The sequence below is a fragment of the Phyllobates terribilis genome, unplaced genomic scaffold (genome assembly GCF_046119375.1).
Source record: "Phyllobates terribilis strain yellow unplaced genomic scaffold, ASM4611937v1 Scaffold_5__5_contigs__length_657084704, whole genome shotgun sequence".
In the NCBI taxonomy this organism is placed as follows: domain Eukaryota; kingdom Metazoa; phylum Chordata; class Amphibia; order Anura; family Dendrobatidae; genus Phyllobates; species Phyllobates terribilis.
Window position 1 is genome coordinate 33,328,808 of NW_027362765.1, and position 14,421 is coordinate 33,343,228.

Below are 14,421 nucleotides of genomic sequence, written 5' to 3' on the forward strand. Positions count from 1 at the left end.
TTCACAAAAATGTTAATTAAGACCCACATTTTTTTTTATTGTATTTTTGGGTACACTGCAGGGCTCGGAAGGGAAGGAGCGCCATTTGACTTTTTGAATGTAAAATTAGTTTGAATGATTAGCGGATGCCATGTCGCATTTGGAGAGCCCCTGATGTGCCTAAACAGTGGAAACCCCCCACAAGTGACACCATTTTGGAAACTAGACGCCTCAAGGAACTTCTCTAGATGTGTGGTGAGCACTCTGAACCCCCAAGTGCTTCACAGAAGTTTATAGAGCCGTGAAAATAAAAAAATCTAACTTTTTCCACACACAAATTTTTTATTTTCACAAGGGTAAGAGAAGAAAATGGACCCCAAAAACTGTTGTGCAATTTCTCCTGAGTACACCGATACCCCATATGTGGGAAAAATGCACTGTTTGGGCACTCGGCAGGGTTCAGAAGGGAAGGAGCACTGTGTGATTTTTTGAACGCAAAGTTGGCTAGACCCCTCAAGGATTTTATTAAGGTGTATAGTGAACATTTTGAACCCAGAGGTACGACACAGAATTTGATAACATTAGGTCATCATATTGAATAAGTTGTCATTAGTCTAGAGCGCAAGTGCTTGCTACTTCGAGTTTGCATTGGGTACTGGGGTATGCACAATGTATTGCGGATGCTCGAGTCCCCGCCCCGCATGTTTCATGGTTATTAGACACAAAAAACAAACATGCTAGTGCATGGCAGGAAATCCCAGCTAGGTTTTTTTGACTGTAAAACAGCCGCGAAACATATGGCGTGGAGACTCGAGCATGTCACTCGAGCATCCGCGATACTCGATGCATACCCGAGCACCCGATACAAACTCAAGTAGCAAGCACTAGTCGACATATCGTCATCATTTTTTTTCTTTACTTTGAAAAAATCCCAACCACCTCACACAACCCTAACCCTAGCACAACCCTAAACCTAACCCTAGAGTTTATTTTTTACACCTTTCCTCGTGCAGTATAAGTGATTAGACATCTTTATTCTTTGGGTCGGTGTGATTACAGCGATACCATATTCATATCGCGTTTTTATGAATGACAGCTGTCACACACTAAAAAACCCTTTTTTTTTGCAAAGACTAGTTTTTGCATCGCCATATTTTGAGAACTATAATTTTTCCATATTTCAGCCGACAGAGTCATGTGACGGCTTGTTTTTTGCGGGACAAGTTGACATTTTTATTGGCACTATTTTCGGTAATGTGACATTTTTTGATCACTTTCTATTCCGATTTTTGGGAGGCAGAATAAAAAGAAACAATTCAGGAATTGTTTTTTTTTTGTTTTTTTTTATGCCGTTCCGCGTGTGGTCAAATTGATGAGGCAGCTTTATTCTTCAGGTCAGTGAGTCTACAGCGGTACCACATTTATATTTTTTATGTTTTGGCGCTTTTACACAATAAAAACAATTTTATGGAAAAAATAATTTTTTTGTATCGCTTTATTCTGAGAGCTATAACTTTTTTATGGGACCGAAGATGACAATGTCATCCAGGTACGCAGCTGCGTACCCTTCGAGTTCCTTGAGCAGTGTGTTGACCATCCGCTGAAAAGTGTCAGGGGCATTCTTCATGCCGAATGGCATTACCATGGACTCGTACAGTCCGAATGGGGTGATAAAGGCAGAGCGTTCCTGTGCCTCGGGGGTCAGAGGAATCTGACAATATCCCCGGCTCAGATCCATGATGGTCAGGTACTTGGCCCCGGCCAACTGATCGAGCAGGTCATTGATGCGCGGCATTGGGTACGCATCGGTGACCGTGACAGCATTGAACCCCCTGTAGTCCATGCAGAACCATCTTTGGGACGAAGATCACAGGCGAGGCCCAAACACTGCTGGAGGGTTAGATGACCTCCAGCTTCAGCATCTCATCAATCTCCTGGCGCATCTGCTGCTGTACTTCCAGGGAGAACCAATATGCTGAATGCCGGATTGGGCGGTGATCCCCGGTGTTCACTTGATGGACGGCTCTGTCCTTCCGGGCTTGTTGCTGAACAAATCCCTGAAGGGGTGCAGGGTTGCCCACAGCTGAGACCATTGGTCCGACAATAGCTGGTGGCAAACCTCCACTTCCTCGATGGTCCCACCCACCCTAGCCCGGGCGAGCATGTCCGGGAGGGTCTCCGCCTCTCCCTCCTCTGGCAGGTTGTACACGGGGAGGGCGCAGGCCCCCCGCTCATGATGTGCTTTCATCATGTTTACGTGGAAGGCCTTCTGCCTTCCCTGGGCATGGTCCAGGGTGACCAGGTACGTCACGGCATTGAGCTGTTTGTGCACGAGGTACGGGCTTTCCCAGGCCACCTGAAGCTTGTCCTGGGGTACGGGGACCAGTACCCACACCTTTGGACCCACCTGGTAGGTCCGCTCACAAGCATTCTGGTCATACCATCGCTTCTGGTCGGCCTGGGCTCGCGTCATATTGTCATGCACCAGCTGCGCCAAGGCCTGCATTTTGTCACGGAAGCGCACAACATATTCGATGACTGACACTCCAGGGGTGGCTAAGTCCCCTTCCCAGACGTCCTTCACCAGAGCCAGATGGCCCCGTGCACGCCAGCCGTACAGGAGCTCAAAGGGGGAGAACCCTGTTGAGGCCTGTGGAACCTCCCGGTAGGCAAATAGCAGGTGTGGGAGGTACCGCTCCCAGTCACGCCCTTAAGCATCTGCTTCAGGGTGCCATTGAACAGTTTGCAGAGGCAGTTGGTCTGTGGGTGGTACAGGCTGGTCACCTGCTGTTGCAACTGCATTTACTAACAGAGGGACTCCATGAGCTGTGACATGAACTCGGTCCCCCAGTCATTGAGCATTTCTTGGGGAAAACCCACACAGGAGAAAATCTCCAGTAAGGCAGTGGCCACCTTCTCGGCCCGAATGGACCACAAGGCTACCGCTTTCGGGTGGCATAGTCTACTACCGTCAGTATAAAGCGTTTCCTGGAGCTGCTGGGAGTGGCCATCGGGACAACCAAATCCACAGCCACCCTCCTGAAAGGCTCTCAATGATGGGCAGAGTCACAAGTGGGGCTTTGGGGCGCCGCCCCGCCTTCCCCACCCTCTGACAGGTGTCACACGACTGGCAGTAGGCAGTCACCTCGGCCCCCATCTGTGGCCTGTAGAAATTCTGGGCTAGCCTGGCCTTGGTCTTATGGATACCTATATGTCCAGTCATCGGAATCTCGTGCGCCATCCGCAACAGCTCTGCCCTGAACGGATAGGGTACCACTAACTGTCGGTCGGTCCCTGGGCCACACCTCCAGTGAACCTTGCTGGACCGTTACCCGGTACAGCCGTCCCTGGTCACAGACCACCCGCTCAAGGTCTGAGTCTGAGGGACGCTGTGCCGCCTGCTCCTTAAGAGCTTTCAGGCTGTCGTCAGTCTCTAACGCCGCCTGAAACCCCCTGTCTGGACATGGCCAGAATAGATGAAACTGCCACATCTTCTGTCAGTTCCCCGGGACCTGTCTCCTGGCCTCAATCTGACCCGGCAGCCACTTGGTCGGAAGAGGAAAAACCGTTGGACTTCCGAGAGGCCCCTCGGGCCCGGGTGCCACCACTGCGTGTGACAGCGGCCACGGCCGCTGTGACGGCGGGTAGCGCCCGCTTCTCCTCCTCTTGTGACCAAACCTTCCGTTTAAACGGACTACTCTGGCCCTCTGATATCTCGGTTGTGGGGGAACCCTGCCATGTGGCCTTGCCTGGGAGCCCTACCTGTCCTGGCACTGCCCTGCCCTCCATGGCATGCTCCTCCTGCGCTGCTGTTTGTCCCCTGTCTATCACCTCTGTGACAACCTCACAGGACGAACTGTTCCAGCCTACCGGCTGGCTACACTCTATGGCCTTATCAGAGCCGACTTGATCAATCTCCTCCCCACCGAGTGGAGAGGGACACAGTACATCACCCACCCCCACATCCCCATCAGTAGGCATGTTCATAACATTAGCAGCAATAGGGGTGGACATGACATTGTCTGGAGAGTTAGGCCTTGGGGGTTCAGTGGCCACAGAGTGGGATACTTGCTGCCCCAAGTCTCTCCCAAGTAAAACACTGGCGGGAATGTTCAGAGTTACCCCCACCTCCCGCACACCCCTCCTGGCGCCCCAATCCAAATACACCTTGGCGACGGGTAGTGCTGACTCGACGCCTCCAATCCCGGAGACGGCAAGAATCTTCCCAGGTATCAAATCCCGGGAGTGACACCAGTTCAGGCTGCACAAGAGTCATGTCAGCACCGGTGTCTCGCAGTCCCATGGCCCTGGCCTGGCCTATGGTGACAGTCTGAAGGTTGTCAAGGGACCTCCTACCTCCCCCACTCACACACAAAACAGTGGACGGGCCCTTCTGGCGCTGGGGACACATGCCTTTGAAGTGGCCAGGCTGTCGGCAAAGGTGACACAGTTGGGGATCCCCTACCGATGTAGAGAGGGAAGCATGGGTAGGTGCCCCCTTGGGCTTGGGGGCATGGACAGCAGGCACCAAGTTCGTCTTACTCCCTCTCCAGGCGGCAAGTTTCTTGGCCTCTGGTGTCCGGTTGTTGGAGTACTCGTTGGCAAGGGTCGCTGTTGCACAGGCCCCCTTTGGCTTCCGGTCACGGAGGTACTGTTGGAGGTCCGCCAGGGAGTTCCACAGAAACAGCTCAGTCGAGATGAGCTCCTTCAGCTGCTGGATGGTTCTGAGCTCCAGTCCCATGGTCCATTGATCAACTGCTCTCAGTAGGGCCTGCATGTGATCAACCCAGCTGTCTGCAGGACTCCACTGCATACTCCGGAGTTTCTTCTGGTACAACTCAGGGGTCAAGTTGTACTGCCGGACCAGAGCCTGCTTGATATCCTCATAGCTCAGGGTGGTCTCACTTGGTAGGTACTCAAAGATTTCCAGGGCCTTACCCCTAAGGCGAGGGGTTAAGAACCAGACCCACTGGTCCTCAGGCCGATGCTATTGCTGGCAGATTCTTTCAAATGCCAGAAAGAAAGTGTCCAAGTCCTCTCCTTTGTCCAGCAGGGGGAAGTCCTCTGTCCGAAGCTTCGGGACTTGGATCATAGGGGACTCGCGACTGGCTGGGGCCTGCAGCCGGAGCTGAAGCACTTTTTCCTGGTGCTCGCGCTCCCGCTGATGTTCTGCTGCCTCGAGATGTGCTGCTAGGAGGGTCTCGTAGGTGTCACTGTCCCCCGCCTGCTGATACGCCAGGGCGACTTGCATGAGCCTGCCTGGGGGGATAGGCAGGTGGTGGGTGGTCCACTTTGGGACTGACCGCTACCAACTCTCCCTCTGGGAAGCCTGGGTTGGACCCCCCTTCTCTTAGAGCGACATTGTCTTCCACCTCAACACCCTCTGTAGCATCGGCCACCTCCTTGGTCCTGGCCCTGGTGCCACTGGCCATCCTTGCACTCTACGGTCACTGACACCGAACTGCAACCTGAGACACCCACACACCTTACAGTATGTGCAGTCGGACTGTCTAGTGCTGAGCTGATCTTAAGACCCCAGCAGCAAAAGCTACTACTGGCTGTCCTTAGTGTCTGTGAGTATGCGTTCCACACTCACACACACTGTTATCTCGATCCCACACCACTTGCCACCAATGTGAAGAAATGGCAGCAGGAAGACTCCGCAGAATCCCACTGCTGCCACCAATGTAATGAAATGGCAACAGGGAGACCCCGCAGAATCTCACTGTTGCCATCACTTTTGATGGATCCACATCCCACCTCCCGCCTGATGTTGCAATTACGTCAGACGGAGCACGTGGTACCGACCTGCCCTCAGTTCCTATGTGACGTTCCGCACCCCCTCGAGGACACGTAAAGTCAGATTGGTACAGTTCTGCACAGACACCCATTGTCCACACGAATACAGGAAGGCACCAGGGAGTGAGAAGAGGAGGCCCACTCAGTCTCTGATGTGGCACCACACTCGCTCATACCCCTGACAGGCTGAGAGGCTCTTTCACTAGCTCCAGTGAAGCAGAGCCTGGTCGGCCTGGGAGAGCTGCCACCAGTTTCTATTTGATATAACAGACTTATGTTGGGCTAGAAACCTGCCCAGTAGCATGTTCGTTGGACCGAACAATGGACGTGAGGTTCGTGGATTGAGATAAAAGAACAGCCCAAGGTTAAATTATATATTTAATCGCCGTAAGGGCGCACTAGACAAACACTATATACATAAGGGTTATACATACACAATGGTCAGAGTTGCAAGCACAATAGCATGGGTACAAAAGATATAAAGCAGTTATTACGAGTCAATTACCAGTTAGATGTAAAGGCCTGGCTTGTGGGGGGAGGGCTGCCACATGGGAGGCTTGTGGGCCCTCTCTTGTTGAATGGACTACTTCCACACGACGTGAAGTCACGGGCCCCCCCCCAGTAAAAAAGACACTGGGCTCGGCCAGCAGGGACTGATAAACTCTCTGGGTCACTCTCACTACCACCCCGTGCTCGAGCCCAAGTCTCCACCCCGGTTCTCTCCCTGCTACAGATTCCCAAAAACTAAGATGGGCTACACCTCCTTACTGGACAATCCTAGGGAGCTGGTTTTGGTGTCATTGGATCCAGCCGGGCCCCTGCTACGCGTGGATACCAAACACCGGGTTCCTAGGGGCCCCTGCAAGGCTGTGCTGGGTATCTCCCCATCCGGCCACGCTGGACTGTGTTTAAAGCTAGGGTGACGTTCCCCATACCCTCAAGTTCCCAAAAATCCGTTTAGTTTATCACTGGGATGTATAGTCTTCCCATAACTCGCTGTTGAATTATAGCAGTTCACACACAGGAGCACATGGCGTGGGGGAAGGGACAAATCCTATGCAGTTGCAGCCGCTGTGGGATTTGTCACCCCCCTGCTCCTCTGTCCCCTCCCTTCTGCTTGCAGCAGAAGTATTCAAACGTGTCTGATTGCACTGTACATGGAGATCTCTGTAACCCTGCCAAACAGTGCACAGTGATTGACATGGGATTGCCTTGAATATCTTCACAGGGTGCACCACAAAACCATGGCCTTTGCTGATGATCTGTTAGTCACAATGACACAACCAAATAAAGGCATACTAGCTCTTTTGCAGATTCTAGAGAGGTATGGCTCCCCGTCCAATTTTAAAATAAACCGATCTAAATCTGAGGCATTGGGCATAAACATACCTGTACAAACTATAGAACGCTATAAGTCTCAATTTCCATTCCGTTGGCCTGCTAATTACATCTCGTACTTCGGCATTAAGATAGAACATCCCATAGAGATTTATTTAATCCGAACTATAAAACCCTTCTTAGCTCAGCCATAGAACACACTAAGAGATGGAGAACACCTTATCTTTCCTGGATTGGCAGGAAAAAAACAAATTAATTTACCTATTCCAAATGCTACCCATTACATTATCAAAAACATATCTATCCAAAATCAATTCTTTTTTTTAATATATCTGGAACAAACATAGATCAAGACTTAGCTCACATACTCTTTCGCTCTCAAAGAGATCGGATGGTATGGGAACCCCTAATATCCATTTTTTCTACCAAACAGCCATACTTTCCAGGACTATTGATTGGATTAGGAACCCACAAGGGAAACCCTGGCTCACCATAGAGGAACACCTCTCTCTCATTCCGTCACGTTCAATAATTCTCTCCTCCCACATTCCACAACCTTTTGACCTGTACAACGGTTACTTGCTGGAGATCAGTTGCAGACTCTCTTTCCCCTCCTTTTTCACCTTTATCTCATGTGTCGGACTTAATGGCCTCAAGCTTAGAAAAAATCCTGGTACATAACTTAGGTAGGAATCCAGATGCCTCTCCTTTAATAGACCACTCATTAAAAGATGGTACTTTTATCTCCTATCAGGAAATGAAGGCCTTACCCACATTGTCTAATATTACTTTCCTCCACTATGAGTCTTTAAAAAAGACAGTGCTTCAGACTGATTCATGGAGACCCTTCTAGACCACTTACTGCATTTGAATCCCTCTATTCACAAACAAGACCCCCCCAAAAATACTCTCATCTCTCTAAAATATATTGCTTACAAGAGATATTTCACCGAAAATAGCATTTTTGCTAAAGTGGGAAAAAACCCTGGGAATCTCTTTTTCTGAATCTCAAACCAAACACATATACAATTTTTCACATGGTCCCTCACATTGTGTAAGAGTCCAAGAAAACTCCTACAAAATAATTACCCAATGGTACACAACACCTCTTCAGACCCACAAATGGTTCCCCTCCACTCCTGACCTTTGTTGGAGATGTGAAAAGGCTCGTATCTCCACATATGGTTGTCTTGCCCGATTATTCAGGGATTTTGGAAGATAGTTTCTCAGACTTTGATAGAGCTGCTCCACATGCGTATGAATCTGACTCCTGAACAATTTTTTTTTAAATTTACAATCAAATCCAATAATAAAATTCTTTCCAAACTAGCCTCTTTTGTTTTAGCAGCTAGTAAACTTCTAATACCACCGCTATGGCGTACAACTAATATTCCTAATAAAAAACAATTGCTCCTTAAAATTGACCAATTATATTATACTGAAGAATTAGCAGTTCTTTCCCTACATAATTTAACTTCTTTCCAATGTGCGTGGACACCCTGGCAGAGTTATAGAGACTCCGCTAAATTTTTATCTCTTGTCAAGTAGCCTCTAACATTAACGCTATAATGACCCTGGGCAATTATTTCTGGAGCACCCCCCCACTCTTTTACTTTACCTCCCCCCTCCTAAACCTCCAAATCCGTTATTCCCTACCTTCTTAAGTTTATTACCTTAATTGTTTTATAAAATATGTTTACTATCTAATGTTTTATCCTAAAATACTTGGAAGATCTGGAATTGTCATATCTATCTTCACCTGCTTATATGATTCGCTTGTCTGAATGCATCTTTCGGGTTTGAATTGCATTACGCTGAATCCATCTGTATTCCATTTACTCAAATGATTAGCCCTGAAACTTTTTTCATTCTTTCTTGACTTAATTCTTATAATGGGGTTTTATTTTATGCCATTCCTTATTTTTCAATAAACAAAACATTGAAAACAAAATAAGGAAAATCTTCCTCAATTATAGACATTTTTTTTTAATAAATATCAAGGTTGGCCCGCGATTTTGTCCAAGCTTTGAATTTTGGCCCTCCGTGTATTTGAGTTTGACATTCCTGATTTAGTCTGAGATCAGGGGGTGTGGACAGCCTCTGACCAGCTACAATCATTCGTCTGGGCTCTGGTTGCTCTCCCTTTCCCGTTTAGGAATAATTTAACCTCCCTCATAAATGTTTTTGTTAATATATTCAGGTCCGACACAGCTTTGTTGCACAAAACAAAATTTTATGGAGTAAAAATATTACAATTGTATAATCATAATCAGGAGGTTTAGTCGGAGACTCCATGTTTTTTTTTTTATTTGTTTATATAAAAGTACTGACTCTGGACACATATTGTAAAACTACGGTAGGACATTTATGGTTTCTTGTACATAAATTGAGAACATTTAGATGTATTCAGACGAACCTTCCTAAAAAACATGATTAACAAAGTCATCACTACAAGACTGTATGAGAAAGCAATTTATTCTAAAAGAAACTCTAGAGCCAAAAATGAAAGAATCTGGTCCTCGTGGCTGGATACTTCGGGCCTGGCATCCAATGTGTAAGAACGAGATGGGGTCTTTGTCCCTGGAGCTTTTCTACACGGTATAATGAGCCTCACTGATTTTGTTCTTAGAACAAGCATTTGAGAATAATAGAAGCTGCCTAAGTCTACGGCCCCACTGTCAGTATTTGGTCAGTATATTTCCTCAGTATTTGTGGTGAAGAACAACCAGAGAAAATGTAAAATAGAAACAAGTGCACCAATTCTGCATTTTTGACCCACTCCAGGTTTTGACTTACAAATACTGAGGAAAAATACTGACCAAATACTGATAGTGGGGGCATAGACTAAATATGAGGACCTTGTCTGATTTATATGTCCTTGTATAAAGAACTATAGAGATAGTGGTATTCTTCTGCAGAAAATATGTGATTTTGCTGTAGCCCTAATATTTATGTACAGAAGTCACTGAATAGGTAATGTTACCCCAGCATTATGAATTAAGATTAGGGATGTGGGGAGGGGGGGAGACTTTATTTTAATTCAAATGGATCACACCAGAAGTTCCAACAAAGAAAGAATGGATCATATATGTAAATCGTAATTTGCAATATGAACATCAGTAGAGAAAAGTTAAAGACGTTTATTCACACACGGTGATTGTGGATTGAAAGAGATTGATGAATGGCAGATTGCTGAAATTGGAAGTTAGGAAGAAGAGAGATGAGGAGATGTTGGGTATTTTTGGTAAGTTTAAGAGGAGGTGTAGCAATACTCTTGTCCATATACTGAATATGTAAATATATAACTGAGAAATATTCAGTGCAGATGGAATATTGCATTTAATTTGTTTTTAGATAACAGATGTATATTAATAACTGCATATGTTTTAATTCAAATGTAAGTTCTAACTTGCTTTCTCATTTACTTATTTGTCATTACATTGACTCTTTGTTACGTGTTTTCTTCTACAGTTTGTCAAAATATATGGTTACTCCCTGTGTGAGTTTTTCTTTGTGGTCCACAAAATATGATTTTTGAGTAAAATATTTCCCAACTTCTAGGTATGAGAAACACATCTCCCTGTGTGAGATATTTGATGTTTAGTATGATTACTTTTGTTGGTAAAACATTTTCCACATTCTGAGCATGAATATAGCTTTTCCTCTATGTGACTTCTCTGATGTGTAACAAGATATGATTTATCTGCAAAATATTTCCCACATTCTGAGCATGCAAATGGTTTCTCCCCGGTGTGAGTTCTCTGATGTCTAACAAAATTTGATTTATCTGCAAAACATTTACTACATTCTGAACATGCAAATGGCTTCTCCCCTGTGTGAGTTCTCTGATGTGAAATGAGATGTGATTTATATACAAACCATTTACCACATTCTGAACATGAACATGGGTTATTGTCTATGTGACTTCTCTGATGTGAAACAAGATATGATTTATATGTAAAACATTTCCCACAATCTGAACATGAAAATGGTTTCTCCCCTGTGTGAGTTCTCTGATGTGTAACAAGATATGATTTATCTGCAAAATATTTCCCACATTCTGAACATGAAAATGGTTTCTCCACTGTGTGAGTTCTCTGATGTGAAACGAGATGTGATTTATCGGCAAAACATTTCCCACATTCTGAACATGAAAATGGTTTCTCCCCTGTGTGAGTTCTCTGATGTGTAAGAAGATATGATTTATATGCAAAACATTTTCCACATTCTGAACATGCAAATGGCTTCTCCCCTGTGTGAATTCTCTGATGTTTAACAAGATTTGATTTCTTAGCAAAACATTTCCCACATTCTGAACATGAAAATGGTTTCTCCCCTGTGTGAGTTCTCTGATGTGAAACGAGATGTGATTTATCTGCAAAACATTTCTCACATTGTGAACATGAATATGGCTTCTCCCCTGTGTGAGTTCTCTGATGTGTAACAAAATGTGATTTACCTGCAAAACATTTCCCACATTCTGAACATGTATATTGCTTCTTCTTTGCATGAACTTTTTTTTGTCTAACATGCTCTAATTTCCGGTTAAAATATTTTCCACACTGTGAAGAAAATTTTCTGTTCTCTTCTGCGTGATTTTTTTGATGTGTAACAAAAGACGTTTTGTGGGAAAAATGTTTTTCATATTCTAAACTTGAAAATTGCTTGTTTGCGGTCTGAACACTTTGATATTTAACACCTCTTTTGTGACTTTTATTCTTCTTAATTGTCTGTGATGAAGACAGGACCTGTTTGAAAGGATCAAATGATAGATCTTTGCTGTGAAAGGATGACGGTACATCTGGAATAGTGGCATAGACGTCAGTTATATCTTGATTGCTATTAAGGTCATTTGATTTAAAAATTGAAGATGCCAATTGTCCCACTGATCTCCTGGTAATATCATCTGCCAAAAATAAAGATTATTTTTAAATAATTATTAATTATATTTTATAACATTTCTAAAATACCCAAAGAAATTGCAAAGTTATGTAGCAAAATTCAATTATTTACTAAGACAAAAACAGGTAAAAATCTTAACAGTAGATATTGAAAAGACACATGGCTTCTATAAACCAATCCAGAAAAATCTGCGTTCCCAAAGCCAAATGTTCCCCTCACTCCTGAGCCTTACAGTGTGCCCAAAAACTGTTAGCGTCCACATGTTTAACACTGCTGTAACGGGAAGAACCCACTTAAACATTTACAGAGTGCGTGTTTCCAGGGGCAGAAGCTGGCACCACTTATTGGGTAAATGGCATATTTGCAATTTTCATTCTCCAACATCCACTGCATGCTAGTTTCCAGAGAATACCTGTGAAGTAAAAATAGTCACTACTCCTAAAGATGAATTCACTGAGGGAAATGGAGTCAATTGCATGCGGTTTTTAACCATTTTTCTTCCTCTCGCCTTAGATGGTCTGCAAATAGTGACCGCAATTATTCCAGCAAAATCTGTATTCCCAAAGCGAAAAAGCACTCCTTTCCTTCTGAGCCCTGCCATGTGCCCAAACAATATGATATTGTCCTATTTAGGAGAAGGTGCAAAATATATTGGAGTCCATTTTTTTCTTTTTCCCTTTGTAAAATTGAAAAAATTGGGGCTACATCAACATTTATTGTGATACACCTAAAGGGTTAAATTTCCTGAAATTGGTGTTTGATACAATGAGAAGTGAATTTTTCTAAAATATAAGCCCTCCAAGTAACTCCAAAAGTGAAATGGTCTCCAAAAAATAGGTTTTGTAAATTTCCTTGAACATATGATAATTGGTTGTTTAAGCCTGTTAAAGTCTTAAACTTATAAAATGATGTTTGAAAAATACTGTTGTCATAAAGTAGAAATACAACAAGTGCTAATTATTAAATATTTTGTGTGGTATTACTATTTATCTTAATGGAATACAAAATCAATGTTCTTCAAAACATTTGGTAAATTTCAGATTTTTTCATAAATAAACAAAAAACAAAGTAACCTAAAATTAGCAAAAACGAATAGTACAAAATGTCACGGAAAAAAAACAAATCTCAGAGTCACTTGGATCAGGTTAAGCATTTTAAAGTTATTGCTACTGTATTGCAGCGGTTTTCACATAGTGCAACAATGAGGCAGTGACCCAAGAAAAGTTCAACTAGAATGTCTTTATTTTCAAAACGTACAAAAGTAACGGCCAACAGTATTGTCTGGATCGCAGCTGGGTCATCAAAACAGTCCGTGCCAAAACCTGTTGCCGTGGGCGACTGCACCGCCGTAACACTCTGAGGTGCATCAGAAGCTTTGCTTAGAGCGGTGTTCATCTCACACAGGCCTGTATTACATAGAGCCTCCAGCTCTGCAGCTTGCAAACAAAATACTGACACACCCAAAGCTCCACCGAAAGTTTAAATGTGGTTTGTGGACATGGGCCACTCCCAAAACCCAATGTGGAGTGAGAGATTCACCCCACTATCAAACCTGCAAATCACTCCAAAAATAAAAGCCCATGTCGGGTTTTCCTAAGATCTGACTTGGTAAAATAGTTTAACCAAATCCACACTCTCTTTTATTCTGCATTATAACCACAGGTGTTGCTGTAATCACAATGTACTCCAGCGGATTTTAATATTCCACTATGCGCATCCTAGGGGACAAATACTAGCCCGAATATATGATTTCCCTTACGGCCTCACATATCCCCCCTCCTCTGTTTAAACTTGTGGGGTTGAACACCTGTCACTATACAGGGTGCCCGTGACAGGGCATCCGCATTTCCTTGCGTCTTCCCCACTCAGTGTTCCATCATGAAGCTAAAATTTTGCAGTGACAAGAACCATCTGGTGACTCTCCTTCGCATTTCTCATCCAGACCAAGAGTGAATGGTCCGTTACCAAGTGAAACTGTTGCCCAAGAAAATAATAACCTAGCGACTCCAAGGCCCACTTAATGGCCAAGCACGCCTTCTCCACTAAGCTATAATTTTTCTCCCCCAGGGTTAGTTTCCTACTCAAGTAGGTGACTGGATGTTCTTCTCTGTTCACCTCCTGTGAAATGTCCACCCGCGGCTGTTAACTAGTTAAATGCCGCTGTTAATCTCTGACAGCAGCATTTAACTTACGCTTCCTGGAAGGGCGCCACTAGCCCCGCCCATCGGCGACCCTGTCAGATGATCGCGGGTCGCCGATGGGTTGGCATGACAACCCAGGGTCTTCATGAGACCCCTGCTGTTGTCATTGCTATGAGCGCCGCCCAGCAATGATGATTGCCTGTGTGTAGTACACACAATCAGACAATTGCAGCTTCAAGCATCTCATGGAGAGTACTGAAAG

The 14,421-nt window shown here is 44.8% G+C and overlaps 1 protein-coding gene across 1 annotated transcript in view; it reads right to left on the reverse strand.

Moving 5' to 3' along the window:
• Positions 1 to 6,423: 6,423 nt before the first annotated feature.
• Positions 6,424 to 14,421, reverse strand: part of LOC141271838 (uncharacterized) — a 29,389-nt gene continuing 21,391 nt past the window's right edge. Inside the window, exon 7 of the mRNA XM_073682022.1 lies at positions 6,424 to 12,022. Within this exon, the coding sequence (XP_073538123.1) occupies positions 10,674 to 12,022 (1,349 nt within the window). The 3' untranslated portion in view covers positions 6,424 to 10,673. The remainder of the gene's footprint in view (positions 12,023 to 14,421) is intronic.